At 37.4% G+C, this 22,231-nt stretch overlaps 1 protein-coding gene across 5 annotated transcripts in view; it reads right to left on the bottom strand.

Annotated features, from left to right (window-relative positions):
• Window positions 1–626: 626 nt before the first annotated feature.
• The window catches only part of FAM237B (family with sequence similarity 237 member B), a 45,683-nt gene continuing 24,078 nt past the window's right edge, over window positions 627–22,231 (bottom strand). For 2 of the 5 annotated variants that reach the window (XR_014300960.1, XR_014300961.1), the window contains one exon: window positions 13,361–14,033. Coding sequence is in view for 3 of the 5 variants with exons in the window: in XM_082692307.1 (XP_082548433.1) it covers window positions 662–1,072 (411 nt within the window). In the remaining 2 variants the exon portion in view is untranslated. Of the gene's footprint in view, window positions 1,076–3,075; window positions 3,156–3,234; window positions 4,415–5,867; window positions 6,671–10,467; window positions 10,590–13,360; window positions 14,034–22,231 lie in introns of those variants that run through there. The other 3 variants (XM_082692307.1, XM_082692308.1, XM_082692309.1) reach the window with 3 other exon arrangements.

Below are 22,231 nucleotides of genomic sequence, written 5' to 3'. Positions count from 1 at the left end.
TGCCTTCCAAATAAAAAATTATTGACCAAAAAAAATTGACAAATTACTTGAAAAGACAGAAATGCTAATTCAAAAGCCATAAAGCACTTACACAGCAGCACAAATACAACTTTCATAAATATTAAAGAATTAGAAATAACAATTTTGATAAATACTGCAGGAAATATTTGACCTCAGAAATACTGACAGATTAAATGTTCAGGTTGATGTCCCCTTGCTTGAGGTCTTTTCCATGTTCTCTCTCTTATACGTAAAACTCATGTTTTGTAAAATCCAGTCCTATAATATTAGAGAGGAGAAATTATTGTCACTCTAATGTGACTCTTAAGATGTTTTCCTTTTAAATAATCCTATTGAAAAAAATTTAAAAACCTAACTATATGTCCTATGTTTAAAATTTCTTCAATAAATGTAATGGGAATGATTGTGGTATTAAATAGTTTTCTTATGAACTAACTATCCATGGAGAAAATAAGGTAATAATTTTAATGATCTACCAAATGCATTATATCTCAAGATCATTTAGATCTCTGCATATCAGAGCTCCTGCAGTTTCTAATAATACATAATCAGTAAAAATGAAAATCAAAGTCAATCTTGTTAGAAAAAATTGGGCAAATTTGTTAGCAAATAAGGATTAAATACTTAATTTTTTAAAATACTAAACCTGTTGTTCTCTTAAATACACATTTAAATTACCTCCTGTTACCTTCGGAGGCATCACCTGTCTTCTGCCCATTCCATGAGATCGTGAAAGCAAGCAGTCTACATACATGTCCCAGAAATCCTGAGCTATGCTTAAGAAGACATTATAATGTCTAGGCCGTTGGGATTTTTGCAAGAACAACATGAAATTCCAGAAAGCATCCACATTGTGCTGTATCTTTAGTTCCTTGAGATCTATCAATGTCAAAGAGCAAGCATTCCAGCACTGGAGATCAATATCTTTCATGATGCCTGGGCTGATGCTGGCAAGCACTCCCTTTTGAAATTCAAAATCAGCATTCATCAGATTGATCAACATCATGCAGCCCAGTGGTAGGTAGAACCATCTTCTTGTGGCAAAACCCATTGTCTATACATGGAAAAAAAGTAAATTTTTTTAAGTTTTAATTTTTTAATGTAAATTCAAGTTAGTTAACATACAAGGTGGCACCAGTTTCAGGAGCAGAATCCAGTGATTCATCACCCACATACAGTGCCCAGTGCTCATCCCAACAAGTGCCCTTCTTAATGCCCCTCTCCCATTTAGCCCATCTTCCTACCCACCTCCTCACTAGCAACCCTCAGTTTGTTCTCTGTGTTTAAGAGTTTCTTATGGTGGGGCGCCTGGGTAGCTCAGTGGGTTAAAGCCTCTGCCTTTCGGCTCAGGTCATGATCCCAGGGGCCTGGGATCCAGCCCCGAGTTGGGCTCTCTGCTCAGCGGGGAGCCTGCTTCCTCCTCTCTCTCTCTCTCTCTCTCTGCCTACTTGTGATCTGTCAAATAAATAAATAAAATCTTTAAAAAAAAAAAGTTTCTTATGGTTTGCCTCCTGCTCTGTTTTTATCTTATTTTATTTTTCCTTTCCCTCTCTAATGTTCATCTTTGTTTCTTGGAAAAAAAAAAAAAAACAGGGAAAGTATTTTTAAGTTAAAAAGAAAATTATTTATTTGGACACCAGGTGGCTCAGTCAGTTAAGCATCTGCCTTCAGCTCAGGGCATGATCCCAGGGTCCTGGGACTGAGACCTGCATTGGGCTCCCTGCTCAGTGGTAAGCCTACTTCTCTCTCTGCCTACCGCTCCCCCTGCTTGCACTCTCTCTCTCTCTCTCTCTGACAAATAAATGAAATCTTAAAAAAAAAAAAAAAGAGAGAGAGAGAAAGAAAATGATTCAATTAATGATCTGTTTAAACCTAAAAATTCGTAAAAATGTATGTGTTTGGTTTTGATCAAGCCAAATTTGCTTACTATGTATTTGTTGGTTTTCTTCTAAGTTGTTGACTCTCAGACCTTCCTTTGAAAAAATTTAGTTACGATTTGTTTAACCAACCTTCTGATAGTCTTCAGGAGTCACTAAAACCCAAAACATGTTTACGAAGATGTGATGGATTCATTTCATCACAGACTTTTAGAGCTGAAAAATCTTTAAAAGCATGTGCTCCAAACTTCTCCCTTTACAAATTAGAAAAATACTCCTAATATGGTTCAGCAAGTGCTCAGGTCTTGGGTCTCCCTATCCAAGACTTCTACAACACATTCCAACTAAGGGAATCAGAATACAGTCCATTCTATGTGTAGCCATGAGAAAAAGACGTTTACTTATTTTTTTAATTTAAATGTTACCAATCTATTAACCCAAATGGTGTTGGATGCCCAAGCGCCAAGTTTCAAAGTAACTGATCCTTCTTACATTTATTCATGGAAAAATATTTGTTATGGACTGATGCCTGGTAGCTCCCTAGCTTCTCTCAGGTTGTTAAGGATCTGTTTGGAGAAAACTAAAATATATAACTGAAGGAGCACAAAGACAATAAAGGTAATATAAGCTATGATGATATGTGCAGGGCCAGTACCATTCGGCAAAATCTTGGCATTTTCTAATGTTTCTTTGCACAAGTTTCCCTGCCAACTGATCACTCAGTAAACTAACTACATAAGTGGACATCAAGGACTAAACTGGCTTTGAATTGCCGCAGGGCTACTCTCCCAGGCTGACATTGGAAATGTCCCTGACACAAACTTGACAGCCAGGGCAGCGGAGGTGGGGTGGGGGGAATTGGGGGTGTTGCAGATGGAGAAGACTCACCACCACCTCCTTACTGATATACTGCTGTTTGACACCTCCCTTAAAATAAGTTAGGATAACGGGACAAAGGAAACAAATTTAAACTTAGGTTATTCGGATCGCTTCACATTGTCGAAAACTGCAGATCCCCCCCAAATGAGCGGAGAGTGCCAATTTATGATACGACTTTAAAAAGAAAAGGACTGGGTGCGGCCTGAGAATTTTCTTCTACAAGAATTTCAGATTACACTCCTGCCTCCGGGTGGGTCATCTGGACTCGGGAGAGGAAACCCGAGCGCGAATGGAGTACCTCTCCTCCGCGCCGAGGCGCGCGTCCAGCGCGGTGTTCCGCGTGCGGTCAGCTCCCTGCAGGTCTCCGGCGGCTCCTACCTGGGAGGAACAAGAGATCTCAGCGCGGGCACCAGACGACTCCCAGACCTCCCGGCGCCCATCCCCTGCCCAGCCGGACCCACCCCGGAGGCAGGCGAAAGGCGGGAAGCCGCGCTCGGCGCGCTCCACAGCAGACGCCTAGAGCTCTCCCTGCTAAAGTGTGTGGGTTCCACCGCCCTCGGGGGCTGGGAGGCTCTGGCTCGCCGAAGGTGGCGCTTCGGACCCTGCTGCTGCCTCGCAGGTGGTGCGGTGGTCAGCCCCGTAGCCCGAACCACGCTCCTTTTCTAGAGAAAGAGGCGGCAGAGTGTGGGTGGCTACGCTCCCGAGGTCCAGCCCTCTTCTCGCCCACCTTCCCTGACTGGAGACCCACTGGACCCGCCACGCCCTGCACTGGGTCACTGCTCCTGTCCTGCCTTCCTCCGAATTTCTATAATTACAACGGCTCAGGTATCCCTCGCTCTCTCTGCTTCCTCTTGATTTCTGCCATTCTCTGCGAAAATCCACCACAGCAGTCAGTCTAGTCTATACCAAAGGAATCTCCTCCCTCCACCCACCCAACCTTCTGCCCTATTCTACTACCTGGAGAAAAACTTTCCTAAAGCTATAGTCCCTATTAAAGTGAACCTCCTTGATGGGTTCTAACCTCTAGCTACGTACCATTTAAATTATTAATGCTAACACATACAAACTTGCAACGTATCTTCCCTTCTACCTAAATAGACACTGTTTAATGCTGAAAAGAGCCTTTTCTTTAACCTTTGATAGAATGAAGACTCTGCTCAAGTCCTTTAAGTATCTTTCTGTATATTGTGCATCAGTCTCAGCCTTGACACATCATTTGGACTATCTTTGTGTTTAAGTCTGTCGTCTATGCCCAGATTCCAATAGCAGTCAGTCATCACAGGAGCCCTATGGGAAATCAACCCAAAGCTAGTTGCCTTATCCCCACTTACCCTTAGGCAGGTCACCTTTTCCTCATGGGTTCTTGAGCTGGGATGGTGAGGCAGTGCGCCAAGCCCAACAGCCCAATTTCCCAGCAGTTGTTCTCCTAAAGTCCACTTCTCCTAAAGTCCTACCCTCCTCCTCTTAACAGTATAGCCATCATTAGTCCTGCCCTGGCAATGCCTTTTCATGTCCCTCCCAAACTTAATAAGCGGCTCCTCTACAAAACAGAACTGAGAAGTGATTCATTAACTGATTAGGTAGAATGCACACAAATCCCTCTTACACCAGATTTTCTTCAGCTCTAGGTTTCTGGGCATTTCAGTCCACTGTTAATCATGGACTCCTAAAATTGGCAGAGACATTATAAGTTACCTAATCCAACATCCAACAACCCTCTGAAGCTTGAACCCCTCCCTCTCTCAAAGAATTCCCACCCACCGGGGCGCCTGGGTGGCTCAGTGGGTTAAAGCCTCTGCCTTGGGCTCAGGTCATGATCTCAGGGTCCTGAGATCGAGCCCCGCATCGGGCTCTCTGCTCGGCAGGGAGCCTGCTTCCTCCTTCTTCTCTCTCTACCTGCCTCTCTGCCTACTTGTGATCTCTCTCTGTCAAATAAATAAATAAAATCTCAAAAAAAAAAAAAAAAGAATTCCCACCCACCAAAGCTACTGTCCAATTTGACTTGATCTTAGGCATTCCACTCCTATAAAATGAGCAAAGGATTCAAACTGGCAATTCATAGAAGAGTAATAACCAGAATCCAGTATATATGAAAAAAGATGTTCACCCTCAAGTAATAATACTTTGTTTTCACTAATTAAATTTTAACAAAAATTAACACATTTGATATTATACTTCAGCAAATTTTTGAGAAAATGAACTTTCATATGCTTTTGAGAAGAGTGTAGGCTAGTAAGTATAATCACCATGGTAGAAAACTGGCATAATTTTTAAATCTGAAAATGATCCAGAAGTTCTACTCTTAGTATCTACTGTCAAGACAATGACAGAAAATATCCACTATGTGATTGATTACTCTGCAGGGTCCACTGATACAACATAAATAGAACCTATCTAAATGGTGACAAACATATTTTTTATATCATTGTTGGGTCATCCAGAAAGTGAAACATCCAAGGAAGGTAGAAGGGAATCAAGGAGAAAGAAGCATCAAAGAGTAAGGAAAAGGTGGAAGAGGAGAAAAACAGAAGGAAGCTTAAAAAGTGAGATATGGATAGTAAATTTGGAATTTTTAAAAAAGATTTTACTTATTTATTTGACAGAGAGACAGCAGGAGAGCACAAGCTGGGGGTAGTGGCAGAGGCAGATGGAGAAGCAGGCTCCCCGCTAAGCAGGGAGCCCAGTCTGAGGCTTGATCCCAGGACCCGGAGATCATGACCAGAGTTGAAGGCTGTTGCTTAACTGAATGAGCCACCCAGGTGCCCCTAAATTTGGAATTTGCTAATTGATAAGTACATATGGTAAAAGGTAAGATACAGATATTGAATTTATACTTTGTAAAGTTGCTAAATAAGTATGGTAAAATTTCTTGGGAAACTTCTAAATGACAGAAATAAAGAACACAACTTTTAAACAGGTAGAAAATAAAACCTGAATTGAAAAAACAGATTGATTTGTGAGCAATGTAGGTGGTCTTGCTCTGTACTTCACTGCAGGCTGCATTTTTGTTCTCTTGATAACAACTGACTTCGAACAACTGACTTGAGAAGAACTGACTTTTCTTCTGATTCTAACACAACCCACTATTACCATGAGCAGGATACTCCAGACCCTTCCTCCTAGAATATCCAAAGAAATTCAAGATGTTTAAGGCAGCTCTACTGTTCTGTTCTACGAAGGAGTGGGATCTTTTCAGCTGTGAAGCCTGTTGTTGAACCTCTATCTCTTAGGTGTGGTGCTGACTCTGCACTCTGTCTTTATTAGCCTGATGGAGTCCCTGGGGGGCTTAGTGGAGCGCCCATTGCCTGGGAGCTCAAGAGTTGACCACCAGAGGTCAACTCGCTAACACAGAGTCCCCAAGCACCTTCCAGACCATCCATCTAGAAGGGTATGGATAAGATCTCTTTCCACCAGCTATAACCTTGGAACACTGCCTTATGTGTGTCAAGCCAGGTGTCAAACTCCTAGGCAGGCAAGTTCAGAGCAAAGTGTTATCAGAACTGTTAACAGGCCCTTGAAGGGCCTCTCCATGTGGCTCTTCAAGGGCCTGTCCTGGCCCTATTTTTGTCCTGGATAAAGAGCCCCGTTTAATACACATGTGTGAGTGGGTTGCCTATAACTGTGGGATGAAGTGATGTCACTCTTCTACTTGGGTTCTGCTGTATGCTTTGCTGTCCTTGCCAACATGGCTCTGATGTCTTGGCTTTTGGATGAGAGTTTGTACTTCATGTTTAGTGGCTGGAAGATGGCATCATTTTCATCCTTGCTTCCACAACATTTGCCAATGGTTCCTTTGGATTTGGGTATCTTATGGTCACTTTATTTGGTGTTCAGCCACTCTTCATGAAAGCTTGTCTGTGTGTGGATAACAGTTGAAGAAATGTGTAGGCTGGCTGTAGGAAGGGAGATGATGGAGTAGTTAGTATCCAATTCTCATTGTTTCACATGTCAAAATCCTTTCTTCAACATAGTGTATATGTGCATATATCAGTCTGAAGGGGGCAGTAGAATGGCAAAGCCTGCTTAGGACATGAAATTATAGTCACCATGTGACTTAAATGAATTTCTCTTATGAAATAAAGTTGAATATATATTTTTTAAAAAGAAATAAAGGGGATTAACAAATAGGATCTCAATTAAGAAGGCAAAAATAGAGGGGGAGAAAAAGCATAGAGAAAAATGACAAGTAGAAAGCACATTTAAGATGGAAGAACTATATCACAATAAATATATATGGTATATAATAATCACAATAAATATACATGGAACTTATCAATTAAAAAGGGACAATAAGGTTAGATTGTAAATTCTGCTATATGCTGTTAAGACAAAATACAGAAAAAATAAGGACAGGGAAACTTGAAAAGAACAGAAATAGATATATTATGCAAATGTTAATTTTTTTAACTGATACAGTTTTATTAATACCAAATAAAAGAGAAATGATAAAGGAGAAAGAGGAATACTTATAATGATATAAGATGAAATTTAGGAAGAAGATAAAAATATTCTAAATTTACAAACAGCTCATAACATAGCCACAAAATACATAATGTAAATATTGACAGAAGTAGAGGGAAAACTGGACAAACTCATCATCATAATGAAAGATTCAATGAACTTTAGGTTAAGAAAACAAATTACTAAAAGTACAGATGATTTGAATGACACAATTAACAAGTTTATATAGAACCTTGAAACATACAGTTAGAGAACAATTTCCTCTCAACAGAAAATAAAATTAGTCTCATGGACAAAAAGCAAGTCTCAAGAGATTTCAAAAACTGTTAGCATTCAAATTTTGTTACCTGACCATGATATAGAAAGTTCACAAATAAAGACAAAAACATAAATTTCTATATGTTTGGAAATTAAGACAACAAATATTTTTTATACAATAATTTTATTTAATAATAAATTTTAAAATCAATTATAGGGGCACCTAGTGGCTCAATCAGTTAAGCATCTGACTCTTGATTTCAACTCAGGTCCTGGGATTAAGCTCTGCATAGTGCTCCGTGCTCAGCAGGGAGTCTGCTTAAAGATTCTCTACCTCTCCCTCTACCCCTGCTCTCAGACTCACTTTGTCTAAAATAAATTAATTTTGAAAAATAAAAATAAAGATAAATTATAATGACAACTATAATGTATTTAGAACTGTATGATAAAAATATAGCATATAAAAACCTATGAGAAGTTATCATTCAAAGGAAATTAACGTCTTTAAATTCTTGTGGCAAAAAGGAAGGCAGACTGTGAATTGATGATACAAGGAACCAAATTTAACAGTTCAAAGAGAAATAACAGAATAAAAACCCCCAAAGGATAATATATTTTATAAAAGTACACATCAATGAGCTAGGGAAAAAATAGTTGAGTCTTCTTAGAAAGAATAATAAGACAGACAACCTCTATTGAGACTGACCAAGAAAAAAATGAAAAAAGGTACAAATAATATTATAAGAAAAGTGGTATATATCTTATCTATACATATAAAAAGAATTAAAAAGATATGTGACCATGAAGAACATGATATAACATAAATTTGAAAATAAAAATGAAATTAATAAATTCTTAGAAAATATATTTGTAAAATTCATATAGAACGCAAAATCTGAATAGTCAATGACATTTAAAGACCTTAAATCTTCCCACTGGATAAAAAATCAAGCTCATATGATTTTACAGTCAATTTTCAAGGATCAAACATTTCCTGAAAATTAAAAAAAAAAAAAAGATAAAGCTCCTAAACTCATTTTAATTTAACAAAGAATACAGTGTGAATAAGAGTAAAGGCAGAAGCCCATCTCACCAATAAGTATAGATTAAAAAATCCCAGAAGCCCCTCATTGCCTCAGTTGGTGGAACATGGGAATCTAGATATCCCAGGTTGTAAGTCTGAACCCTATGTTGGTTATAGAGATAACTTAAAAAATATTAAAAAGAGAAAAATCCTGAACAAAATATTAGCAAACCAAATTCAGCAAGATTTATAAAAACATATATCACTATCAAGCTAGGATTATCCTAGGGATGCAAAAGTAGTTCCACATATGAAAATCAATTACTGTATTTACCATATAAACAAATTAAAGGAAGAAACCACTTGAAAAAAATCAACACATTCAAGATTTAAAAAGAAACAAAATGATGTAACTCTTAGCAAAGTAAGAATAAAAGAAATTTTCTTAATCTCATATCTGCCAAAACCCTAAAACAAGCATCTTTCTTATGGTAGAAAATTAAAAGCATTCTCTTTTAAATTAGGAATTATGGGCACCTGGGGCACAGTCAGTTAAGGGTCTAGTTTTGGCTAAAGTTTAATCTCAGGATTATAAAATCAAGCCCATGGGGCACCTCGCTTAGTGCAGAGTCTGCTTGGATTTCTCTCTCCCTCTTCTGCCCTCCCCTCTGTGCTCTCCCTCTCTCACTGAAATAAATTTCTTAAAAAATTAGTAACTAGACAAAGATGCCTATTACCTCTGCTCACATTCAAAATAATACCTACATAGAAAGGTTTTAAAAAAGGGGGCAGGGAGTAAAAGGGCTGCCAAGAAAGATTCAGAACTGTTTAGCCTACCAGAGAGGCAGTAAAACTATTGGTTTAACATGAAGTTTAGACACCAACTGCCGAGTTTTAAATCCTGCCTTCTAGGTTAAAATGACAATTTGTGACTTTGGGCAAGTTACTTAATGTCTTTGTGACACCGTTTCCTTATTTGTAAAATGGGGATGAAAAATAAACCTGCTTCGTAGGGCTGCTTAGATAATTAAATAAATATTTATAAAGTGTTTGGAACAGTGCTCAGCACATAGTAAGCATGCTATATATAAGCGTTTGTTTCAAAAATAATAAAATAAGTTATATCCACAGACAAATTAACAAGAGAGTTTTGTAAGGTCTTGTAACATTGATGGATATAGGATCAATCTACTAATATCCATTGCATCTCAATATATGAGCCAATACAGAATTTATAAATTAGAAAACAGGTTCTATTTATAATAACAACGAAAATATAAAGTAATTATAAATAAATTTAATGGGGTGCCTTGGTGGCTCAGTGGGTTAAAACCTCTGCCTTTGGCTCAGATCATGATCTCAGGGTCAGCATCGGGCTCTCTGCTCAGCAGAGAGCTTGCTTCTCCCTCTCTCTCTCTGCCTGCCTCTGTGCCTACTTGTGATCTCTGTCTGTCAAATAAATAAATAAATAAAATCTTTTAAAAAAGAAAGAAAGAAATTTAACAAGGACATATAAATTGTTTATGGAAATCTTTTAAAATCTGACAGAAAGACATTAAAGAATCTAAATAAAAATAAAGCTAATATGTGGCATATAAAGATATCCATCTTCCCAGAGTAATATATAAAATTTCAACAGAGTTAATTAAAAGTTATTCTGAAAGTTGTATGATAATATAAAAATCCAAAATAGCTAAGATTTTCTTAAAGAACCACAAGAAGGAGAAAGACTCACTAGTAATTAAACAGGGTATTATTGGCTCAGGAATAAATAAATCAACCAGTGGAGTAGATTAGAGAACCTCAAAACAGACCCTACACATTTATGGAGACTGTGCAGGTAACAAAATCAGTTTTGTAGATCTGTAAGAAAACAGTGGCTTTTTCAATAAATAAGGCTAGGACAGTTTGTTATCCATATGGAAAAAAATAAAAGTGGATTCTTACCTCATTCTATTACAAAAATCAATTCCAGGTAAATGAAGAACTTAAATGTGAGAAGCAAAGCATTCTAGCATTAAGAGAAATTCAGAAGAGTATCTTTCTGATCTCGAGGTTGGCAAGGATTTCTTAAACAAAATACAAATAGTGTTAACCATGAAAAACTTTAGACATTTAACTACATTAAAATTACTGTTCTGTTAACTACAAGACATATAAGTAAAGATAAAAGATAACTGTAATCTGGGAGAAGATAATTGCAGTACATTTCACCACAAATAGCTTAGAAATAGGATATAAGATCTAAGAGTCTTCAATGGAATCAACAAGAAAGCACAAATATCATAATAGAAAACTGAGCAAAAGGCTTTAGGCATTTCATAAATAAAAAAACATAGTGAATGAATGCATAAATATATTCATAACCTCAATAAAAGCAGGGAAGTGCAAATTAAGATGACAATCAGATATGAACTAGTACCTGTAGAGCCTAAAGAAGTCTGGCAACATCAAGTACTGGTAAGCATATGAAGTATCTTAGGTCCACCAGCAAAACATGGGAAAAAAGAAATAAACGTGTGTGTGTAACTTTACATATTTAAAGAGATTTGTTACAAAGAATTAGCTCATGTGATTATGGAAGCTGGGAAGTCTCATGACCTGCTGTCTATAAGCTGGTGACCCAGGAAAACTGGTGACACTGTTTCAGTCCAAGTCCAAAGGCCTGAGAACCAGGAGAGCCAGTGTGGGTAAGTCTCAGTCCAAAGAAAAGAAAAAAAAAATACAAAAATACCCACAACGATGTCTCATCTCAATAAGTCAGGCAAGGAGAGCAAATTCTCCCTCACTGGCCCTTTTTGTTCCATTTAGCCCCCCAAGAGATCTCTATCCACTCTGGAGAAGGCAATCTTCTCTGCTCAGTTTGCCAATTCAAATGTTTATTACATTCAAGAACGACCTAATAGACTCACCCAGAAATTCCATTTGACCAAATAGCTGGGTACCCAATGTCCCAGTCAAGTTTACTGATTTAGTTAACCATCACGTGAAGCAACAGGGACTCTTACACAGCTAAGAGGAGGATAAATTTGTTCAATTAGTCTAGAACACAAACTGGTACTATCTTCTAAGTTTGAACAACCATATAACTTGCAATGTCTTTTCACTTCAGGAGTATACGCTGAAGAAAGTCTTATGTGCACCAAGAGATATAAACTAGAATGGGATGTTCTTAGCACCATTCAGAAAAGCAGAAAATATGGAAATAATTCAAAATGGCCATTAACAGGAGAATGGATAAAGTAACTGTGATATGTCTTCATACTGGGATGTCATTCAGTAGTGAAAATCAATGCACTCCAGGGTGCCTGGTGGCTGAGGCAGTTAAGCATCTGCCTTCCACTCAGGTCATGATCCCAGGGTCTTGGGATTGAACTTTGCATCAGGGTCCCTGCTCAGCAGGGAGTCTGCTTCTTCCTCTGCCCGGCTCCTGTGTTCTCTTTCTTGTGCTCCCTCTCTCACACTTTCTCAAATAAATAAATAAATAAAATCTTAAAAAAAAAAAAATGAGTAGACATCTATACTCTTAATAGAGGGAAAAAAAACAGTTTGAAGAAAAAATCATTTTTATAAATTTCAAAAGTAAGCAAAATGAAACCCTATGTCCTTTACAAATACAAATATACAAATAATTTTAATAATAAGAAAGTGGCTTGATGAAATTCAGGAGAATGGTTAGGTTTGGGTACACAAGGGAACGAGATCTAGAAAGAATGTATAAAGAGCTTCAATGAATTGTGGATTCACTAGTTATTTATGATTAGTTTCCAAATATGTATGTTAGGTATATTCTTTTCTACTATGGAATAATATATAATAAAAGTGTTAGGATAGTACAGAATGATATATTTCAAATACAGAAGACAAAGCTGGCTGACTGGTTACAATGATTTGAGATGGAAATAAAAGAGAACTTATATTTTTAGCTTACCTGCTTATGGGGGTGACAGTAACAAATATGAAAGATGGAAGGAAGATGATTAGTGGGGGGGATATATTTGATTTAATATTACTGCATTAGAATTGATTTTGAATTTTCTGGAGTATCTAACACTTAGCTAGAAATATAACTAAATTGAGAGGTCTCTATTTTGACAGAAAATTAATTACTGCTTTGAGAATATACAATGATAAAATATGGCTGAGATGAAGATGGAAGACTATGCCTAAATTTAGGACCCATGAACTAAAAATGGAATCAATGAAGGAAGGAGAGAAAGAACATTCAGTCTATACAAGCTCTAGGGCAGTACAGTGTCACAGAACAAAGGGATGATGCAATGGTCTGAATGTCTGTGTCCCTCCCCAAATTCATCTGTTGAAGGCCTAACTCCCTAAAGGTGATGGCATGAAGAAGTAGGGCTTTGGAGGAATGCTTAAGTCAGAGGGTGGAACCCTTATGAATGGGATTAGTGTTTTCTAAAACAGGCTCCAGAGAGATCCCCAGCCTGCCACCACATGAGGACACAGTTAAGAATTAGGCAATCCGCAACTCAGAAGAGAGTCTCCACTAGACCCCAACTATGCTGACACCTTGATCTTGGACTACCAGTCTTCAGAACTGTCAGATATAAGTTTCTGTTGTTTATAAATTACCCAGTCTTTTGTATTTTGTTATAGCAGCCCAAACAGACTAAAACTGAGGAAATAATTCAAGAGCCAGACGATTGCAGTCGGTCAAACACTTTAGAGAAGGCTAAGAGAATTGGGTCTTGAAATACGATTTTTCATCTGGCAAAAAGAAGGTGCGGGGGTGAAATTCAGCTACACAACAATAAATTTTTTTCCCACAACAATACATTTTAAAATAGCTATGATAAGGGGCGCCTGGGTAGCTCAATGTGTTAAGCCTCTGCCTTCGGCTCAGGTCATGATCTCAGGGTCCTGGGATCAAGCCCCACATTGGGTTCTCTGCTCGGCAGGGAACCTCCTTCCCCCTTTCCGTCACCTTAGGTCCTATCCTACTTCTAAGTCCCTTCTACTTAATTCAGTCTTACCTCTGCAGTTAGGTGATCATTTTTACTTCATTACTTGGCATCTATTCATATATGTATTTGGCACCTATATTACCTATGTCGTCTTTTTTCTATAAAAATGTGTTAACTTCCCTACTAGTTTAAAAACATACCATCCTTATTTCATGTTTTTCTAGTGACTGGCATGTAATACAATGGGCACTCAGTCAATACCTTTAGCTGATTTCTCCTTCATATCCATAATATTCTGTCCATGTAGGAAGATTAGTCAACTTTCCACAAGGTACACCTAAGTCTTTTAAAACTCTAGTATTGCCTGTGAAGATTGCCTTGTTGAGTCAGGTGGGTGGCCTATTCATTCTGCCCACCACACCATGCTTCTGTCACTTAGTTGCAGTTCTGTTACACTTGTGTTTATCCTGTTTCTCCTTTATACAACATGCTTCTCCAAGAAACACTGCCATCATCACACCCCACAGGATTTAGAAGAACACTCCACACACAGCAGGGACATGGTGACTGACTAATGCTGAATATCTACAAAAAGAAAAAATTTTCAATTCATTAATTTTCTGACTCATTATAATGAAAGACATTAATTTAAAACATCTACAATTGCAATTGCTTCTAGTAAACCTAAATAACAATGTATTCATCAAAATGTAATTCGATGACCTTGGGGAGAAAGAGCAGGAAATGAAGTTGAAACAAATAAGTACCCTGCAGAGAAAACAAGCACTCCTTGACTGTGACTAATTGAAGGGAAAGAAGGCATAATTTTTTTCAGGAACACAGAGACAAAGATGAACAAAATGTTGTCTCTGGAGAAAAGAGAAAAAGAAAAATTTCAGGAGAGAAGTTGAAAAAAGATCATTAATCCTTACCCCTGTCAAAAAATTAGTAGAATATATTTTGTTGACATTAAGTAATAAAAGTGAATCTTAAGTTTAATTTACATAGAAAGTGTATAAATATCATGTATTCCAGGATCCTAATTCTACCTCTTTGCATTAGTTTGTAGTGGTTGCCGTAAGGATCACAATATATATTAACTTTTCACAGGAAATCTAGGGTTAATTTCAAATTGATTCATGTAAAATGTAGAAATCTTGCCAACTATGAGTTCATTTACTCACCTTTGCATCCTTTTTTGCTAAAGTTGTCAAAGTATTACATCTACATACATTAGATGATAAAATCTTATAATTGCCAATGCTCTTCATCCCCCCACCCTCTGCTAAGATCTGAATTTCTGTTTTTATTTCTTTTTACCCTGAAGAACATCCTTAATATTTATTTTTTCAATTTGTTAAATTCAAATTCAGTTAATTAACATATAGTGTATGTATTATTATTTTCAGAGGTAAATTTCAGTATTTATCAGTCTTATATAATACCCATTGCTCATTATATCATATGCCCTCCTTAACACCCACCACTCAGTTACCCTATTCCCCCACCCCTCCCCCCTCCAGCAACCCTTAGATTGTTTTCTCTGATTAAGAGTCTCTTATGAAGAAAAAAAAAGTCTCTTATGGTATGTCTCCCTCTCTGATTTTTTTTATTTTTTTATTTTTTCCTCCTTTCCCCTATGATTTTCTATTTTTTAATTTCTATATATGAGTGGGATCATATGATAATTGTCTTTCTCTGATTGACTTATTATGCTTAGCATAACACCCTCTAGTTCCATCCACATCATTGCAAATGACAAGATTTCATATTTTTTGATGGCTGAGTAATATTACATTGTATACATATACACCACATCTTCTTTATCCATTCATCTCTCTATGGACATCTGGGTTCTTTCCATAGTATGGCTATTGTGGACATTAATGCTATAAACATTGGGATACAGTTGCCCATTCGAATCACTACATTTGTATCTTTGCGGTAAATACTTAACAGTCCAACTGCTGGGTCATAGGGTAGCCCTATTTTCAACTTTTTGAGGAACCTCCATATTGTTTTCCAGAGTGGCTGCACCAGCTTACACTCCCATCAACGGTGTAGGTGGGTTCCCCTTTCTCTGCATCCTTGCCAACATCTGTAGTTTCCTTACTTATTAATTTAAGCCATTCTTACTGGTGTGAGGAGGTATTGCATTGTGGTTTTGATTTGTATTTTCCTGATGTTGAGTGATATTGAGCATTTTTTCATATCTCTGTTGGCCATTTGTATATCTTCTTTGGAGAAATACCTGTTCACGTCTTCTGCCCATTTCTTGACTGGATTATTTGTTCTTTGGGTGTTGATTCTGATAAATTCTTTTTAGATTTTGGATATAGCCCTTAATCCGATAAGAAATTCACAAATATATTTGCCCATTCTGTTATCTGTCTTTTGGTTTTGTCGACTGCTGTGCAAAAGCTTTTTATCTTGATTAAATCCCAGTAGTTCATTTTTGTCTTTGTTTCCCTCACCTTTGGAGACATGTCCAGCAAGAAGTTGCTGCAGCCAAGGTCACAGAGGTTGCTGCCTGTGTTCTCTTCTAGGATTTTGATGGATTCCTGTCTCACATTTAGGTCTTTCATGCATTTTGAGTCTATTTTTATGTATGGTGTAAGAAAATGGTCCAGTTTTGTCCTTCTGCATGTGGCTGTCCAATTTTCCCAATGCCATTTGTTGAGGAGACTATCTTTTTTCCATTGGATATTCTTTCCTGCTTTGTCAAAGATTCATTGACCATAGAGTTAGGGGTCCATTTCTGGGTTATCTATTCTGCTCCATTGATCTATGTGTCTGTTTTTGTGCTGGAACCATACTGTCTTGATGATTACATATTTGTAATAGAAGTTGAAGTCTGGAATTGTGATGCCACCAGCTTTGGTTTTCTTTTTCAACATTCTTCTGGCTTTTCAGGTTCCATACAAATTTCAGGATTATTTGTTCCTGTTTTGTGAAGAAAGTTGATGCTATTTTAATAGGCATTCCATTGAATGTATAGATTGTTCTAAATAGCATAGACATTTTCACAATATTTGTTCTTCCAGTTCATGAGCATGGGATGTTTTTCCATTTCTTTGTGTCTCCCTCAATTTCTTTCATGAGTGTTCTACAGTTTTCTCAGTACAGATCCTTTGCCTCTTTGGTTAGGTTTATTCCTAGGTATCTTATGGTTTTTGGTGCAATTGTAAATGGGATTGATTCCTTAATTTCTCTTTCTTCTATCTCATTGTTAGTGTATAGAAATGTAACTGATTTTGTGCATTTTGTGCATATATCCTGACACTTTGCTAAATTCCTATATGAGTTCTAGAAATTTTGGGGTGGAATATTTTGGGTTTTCCACATAAAGTATCATGTCTTTGCAAAGAGTGAGAGTTTGACTTCTTTGCTGATTCAGATCCCTTTTATTTCTTTTTGTTGTCTGATTGCTGAGGCTAGGACTTCTAGTACTATGTTGAACAATAGTGGTGAGAGTGGACATCCCTGCCATGTTCCTGACCTTAGGGGAAAAGCTGTCTATTTTTCCCCATTGAGAATGACGTTTGCTGTAGGCTTTTCATAGATGGCTATTATGATATTGAGGTATGTTCCCTCTATCCCTATACTGTAAAGAGTTTTAATCAAGAAAGGATGCTGTACTTTGTCGAATGTTTTTTCTGTATCTATTGAGAGGATCATATGGTTCTTGTCCTTTCTTTTATTAATGTAGTGTGTCACATTGATTGATTTGCAAATGTTGAACCACCCTTGCAGCCCAGGAATAAATCCTGCTTGGTTATGTGAATAATCCTTTTAATGTACTGCTGGATCCCATTGGCTAATATCTGGGTGAGAATTTTGGTATCCATGATCATCAGAGATATTGGTCTGTAATTCCCCTTTTTGGTGGGGTCTTTGTCTGGTTTTGGGATCAAGGTAATGCTGGCATCATAGAAAGAGTTTGGAAGTTTTCTTTCCATTTCTATTTTCTGAAACAGCTTTAGAATAATAGGTGTTAATTCTTCTTTAAATATTTGGTAGAATTCCCCTGGGAAGCCATCTGGTCCTGGGCTCTTGTTTGCTGGGAGATTTTTGATTTCTGCTTCGATTTCCTTGCTGGCTATGAGTTTGTTCAGGTTTTCCATTTCTTCCTGGTTCAGTTTTGATAGTTTATATGTCTAGGAATGCATTTATTTGTTGCAGATCGCCTAATTTGTCAGCATAAAGTTGCTCATAATATGTTCTTATAATTGTTTGTATTTCTTTGGTGTTGGTTTCATTCATGATTTTAATTTGGGTCTTTTTTCTTTTGGATAATCTGGCCAGAGGTTTATCCATCTAATTAATTCTTTCAAAGAACCAACTCCTGGTTTCATTGATCTGTTCTATTGTTCTTTTCATTTATATTTCATTGATTTCTGTCCTAATCATTATTAATTCTCTTCTCCTTCTAGGGTTAGGCTTTATTTGTTGTTCTATCTCCAGCTCCTTTAGGTATAAGTTTAGTTTGTGTATTTAAGACTTTTCTTGTTTCTTGAGAAAGGTCTGTATTGCTGTTTGCTTCCCTCTTAGAACCACCTTTGCTGCATCCCAAAGGTTTTGAATAGTTCTGTTTTCATTTGCATTTGTTTCCATGAATTTTTTAAAATACTTCTTTGATTTCCTGGTTGGCCCATTCATTCTTTAGTAGGATTCTCTAACCTCCATGTATTTGAATATTTTCCAAATCTCCTCTTGCATAGGTTCAAGTTTCAAAGAATTGTGGTCTGAAAATATCCAGGGAGTGATCCTAATGTTTTAGTACCAGTTGAGACCTGATTTGTGACCCAGGATGTGATCTATTCTGGGGAATGTTCCATGTGCACTAGAGAAGAATGTGTATTCTGTTTCTTTAGGATAGAATGCTCTGAATATATCTGTGCAGTTCATCTGTCCAGTGTATCATTCAAAGTCCTTGCTTCCTTGTTGACCTTCTGCTTAGATCATCTGTCCATTGCAGTGAGAGGGTAGTGTTAAAGTCCCCTACTATTATCATATTATTATTGATGTCTCTTTAATTTTGCTATTAATTAGTTTATATAATTGGCTTCTCCTACATTAGGGACATAAATATTTACAATTGTTAGAACTTCTTGTTAGTCAGACCCTTTAATTATGATATAGTGTCCTTCCTCACCTCTAAATACAGTCTTTGTTTTAAAATTTAATTTGTCTGATAAAAGGATTTGCACCCCAAGCTTTCTTTTGGTGTACATTAGCATGATAAATGGTTCTATACCCCCTTACTTTCAATCTGGATGTGTCTTTGGGTCTAAAATGAGTATCTTGCAAACAGCATATCCATAGATCTTGCTTTTTTATCCAATCTGATACTCTGTGTCTTTTGATTGGGACATTTAGCCCATTTACATTCAGAGTAACTGTTGAAAGATATGAATTTAGTGCCATTGTATTACCTGTAAAGTCACTGTTACTTTATATTGTCTCTGTTCCTTTCTGATCTATGTTACTTTTGGACTCTCTCTTCACTTAAAGGAAACCTTTTAATATTTCTTGCAGGACTGGTTTAGCGATCACAGATTCTTTTAGCTTCTGTTTGTCATGGAAGCTTCATATCTCTCCATCTACTATGAAAGACAGCCTTGTTGGATAAAGTATTCTTGGCTGCATATTTTTCTCATTTAGCACCCTGAATATATGATGCCAGTCTTTTCTGGCCTGCCAGTTCTCTGTGGATAGGTCTTCTGCCATTCTAATGTTTCCACCCTTGACTTTACAGACCTCATGTCCTGAGCTGCTTTCAGGATTTTTTCCTTGTCTCTGAGATTTGCAAGCTTTACTATTATATGTTAAGGTGTTGACCTATTTTTATTGATTTTTGAGAGGGGTTCTCTGTGCCTCCTGGACTTGAATGCCTGTTTCCTTCCCCGGGTTAGGGAAGTTCTCAGCTATAATTTGCTCCAATGTACCTTCTTCCCCTCTTGCTCTTTCCTCTTAATCTGGGATCCCAATTTTTCTAATATTGTTTCGTTTTATGGATCACTTATCTCTCCAATTCTCCTCTTGTGATCTAGTGGTTGTTTAGCTCTCTTTTTCTCAGCTTCTGTATTTCTATCATTTTGTCTTCTATATCACTAATTCTCTCTTTTGCTTCATTTATCCTCACAGAGCCTCCATTTTTTTTTATTGTATCTCATTAAAAGCCTTTCTTATTTCAACTTGATTAGGTTTTAGTTCTTTTATTTCTCAAGAAAGGGATCCACTAGTGTCTTCTGTGCTTTTTTTTCAAGCCCAGCTAGTAACTTTATACTTGTATTTCTGAACTCTAGTTCCAACATCTTACTTATGTCCATACTGATTAGGTCCCTGGCAGAAAGTGTTGCCTCTTGTTCTCTTTCTTGAGATGAGTTTTCTGTGTTGGGTTCTTGTAGAAAGTGGTTGCTTTTATATTTGTAGGATAGCATCAATTGTTTTCTCATATCTCCAGTTGAATTCATGGGCATTCAGAATGATATGGTAACTATCTAGCTGAATTTCTGGGACCAGACAAAACTAAGGTCTTCTACTCTTCCATCTTGAACTCTTCCTTTCTTAATATTTCTTGTAGAGCATGACCACTGTCAACACATTCCTTTAGTTTTCTTTATCTGAAGATATATTTTATTTCACCTTTATTCTGGTAAGAACACTTTCACAATATAGAAATTCTGAATTGATATGGTTTTCTTCCCCTCTCCTCTCCAGAACTTTAAAGATGATATTCTACTGTCTTCTGGTCTCTATTGTGTTTATGATGAGAAGTTGACAGTCATTCAAATCATAGTTAGCTTATAGGCAGTACATCATTGTTTTCTGACAGCTTTCAAAATATTGTTTCTTTTCTGAAATTTGATGACAATGTACCTAAGTGTGTGTAATGCAACTCTGATGATAACTAGCCAGATTTGGGTCAGACTTCACAAGTTAAGGACAAAATCCTCCCCTCACTTCAGAAATTAGATACAATTCCAAGGTTCCTAGGCCACCAATGCCTCTGAATAACTAGCTATAATTCAAGCGTTCCCACTACCCATAAAATTCTATGATTCACTAGAATGATTCACAGAACTCAGGAAAGCATCAAATCTGTAATTGTAGTTTTATTATAAAGGATACAAATCAGGACTAACCAGGTGAAGAGACCCAAAGAGTGAGGTCTCAGAGGGTTCCCAAAGCAAAGTTTTTGTGTCCTCCAACACCTCACCTTTCAAGTACACTATGTCTAATTACCAATCAGGAAATTGCACCTTAGCCCCCAGAGTTTGTTTGTTTGGGTTTGTTTTTGTTTTACTGTACCATTCTGTTTTTTAAAAAAATTATTTATTATTATTATTTTTTATAAACGTATAATGTATTTTTACCCCCAGGGTACAGGTCTGTGAATCGCCAGGTTTATACACTTCACAGCACTCACCATAGTGCATACCCTCCCCAGTGACCATAACCCCACCCCCCTCTCCCAACCCCCCTCCCCCCAGCAACCCTCAGTTTGTTTTGTGAGATTAGGAGTCACTTATGTTTTGTCTCCCTCCCAATCCCATCTTGTTTCATTTATTCTTCTCCTACCCCCCAAACCCCTCATGTTGTATCTCCACTTCCTCATATCAGGGGGATCATGTGATAGTTGTCTTTTTCTTTCTTTTTTTTTTTTTTTTTTAACTTTTTATTTTTTATAAACATATATTTTTATCCCCAGGGGTACAGGTCTGTGAATCACCAGGTTTACACACTTCACAGCACTCACCAAAGCACATACCCTCCCCAATGTCCATAATCCCACCCCCTTCTCCCAAACCCCCTCCCCCCAGCAACCCTCAGTTTGTTTTGTGAGATTAAGAGTCACTTATGGTTTGTCTCCCTCCCAATCCCATCTTGTTTCATTTATTCTTCTCCTACCCACTTAAGCCTCCATGTTGCATCACCACTTCCTCATATCAGGGAGATCATATGATAGTTGTCTTTCTCTGCTTGACTTATTTCGCTAAGCATGATACGCTCTAGTTCCATCCATGTTGTCGCAAATGGCAAGATTTCATTTCTTTTGATGGCTGCATAGTATTCCATTGTGTATATATACCACATCTTCTTGATCCATTCATCTGTGGATGGACATCTAGGTTCTTTCCATAGTTTGGCTATTGTGGACATTGCTGCTATAAACATTTGGGTGCATGTGCCCCTTTGGATCACTACATTTGTATCTTTAGGGTAAATACCCAATAGTGCAATTGCTGGGTCATAGGGCAGTTCTATTTTCAACATTCTGAGGAACCTCCATGCTGTTTTCCAGAGTGGCTGCACCAGCTTGCATTCCCACCAACAGTGTAGGAGGGTTCCCCTTTCTCCACATCCTCGCCAGCATCTGTCATTTCCTGACTTGTTGATTTTAGCCATTCTGACTGGTGTGAAGTGATATCTCATTGTGGTTTTGATTTGTATTTCCCTGATGCCGAGTGATATGGAGCACTTTTTCATGTGTCTGTTGGCCATCTGGATGTCTTCTTTGCAGAAATGTCTGTTCATGTCCTCTGCCCATTTCTTGATTGGATTATTTGTTCTTTGGGTGTTGGGTTTGCTAAGTTCTTTATAGATTCTGGACACTAGTCCTTTATCTGATATGTCGTTTGCAAATATCTTCTCCCATTCTGTCAGTTGTCTTTTGATTTTGTTAACTGTTTCCTTTGCTGTGCAAAAGCTTTTGATCTTGATGAAATCCCAATAGTTCATTTTTTCCCTTGCTTCCCTTGCCTTTTGCGTTGTTCCTA

The sequence above is a fragment of the Mustela nivalis genome, assembly GCF_964662115.1.
Source record: "Mustela nivalis genome assembly, chromosome: 12".
NCBI lineage: Eukaryota > Metazoa > Chordata > Mammalia > Carnivora > Mustelidae > Mustela > Mustela nivalis.
Note: the sequence above shows the minus strand (reverse complement) of the source record. Positions and strands in the feature narration are given on the sequence as shown.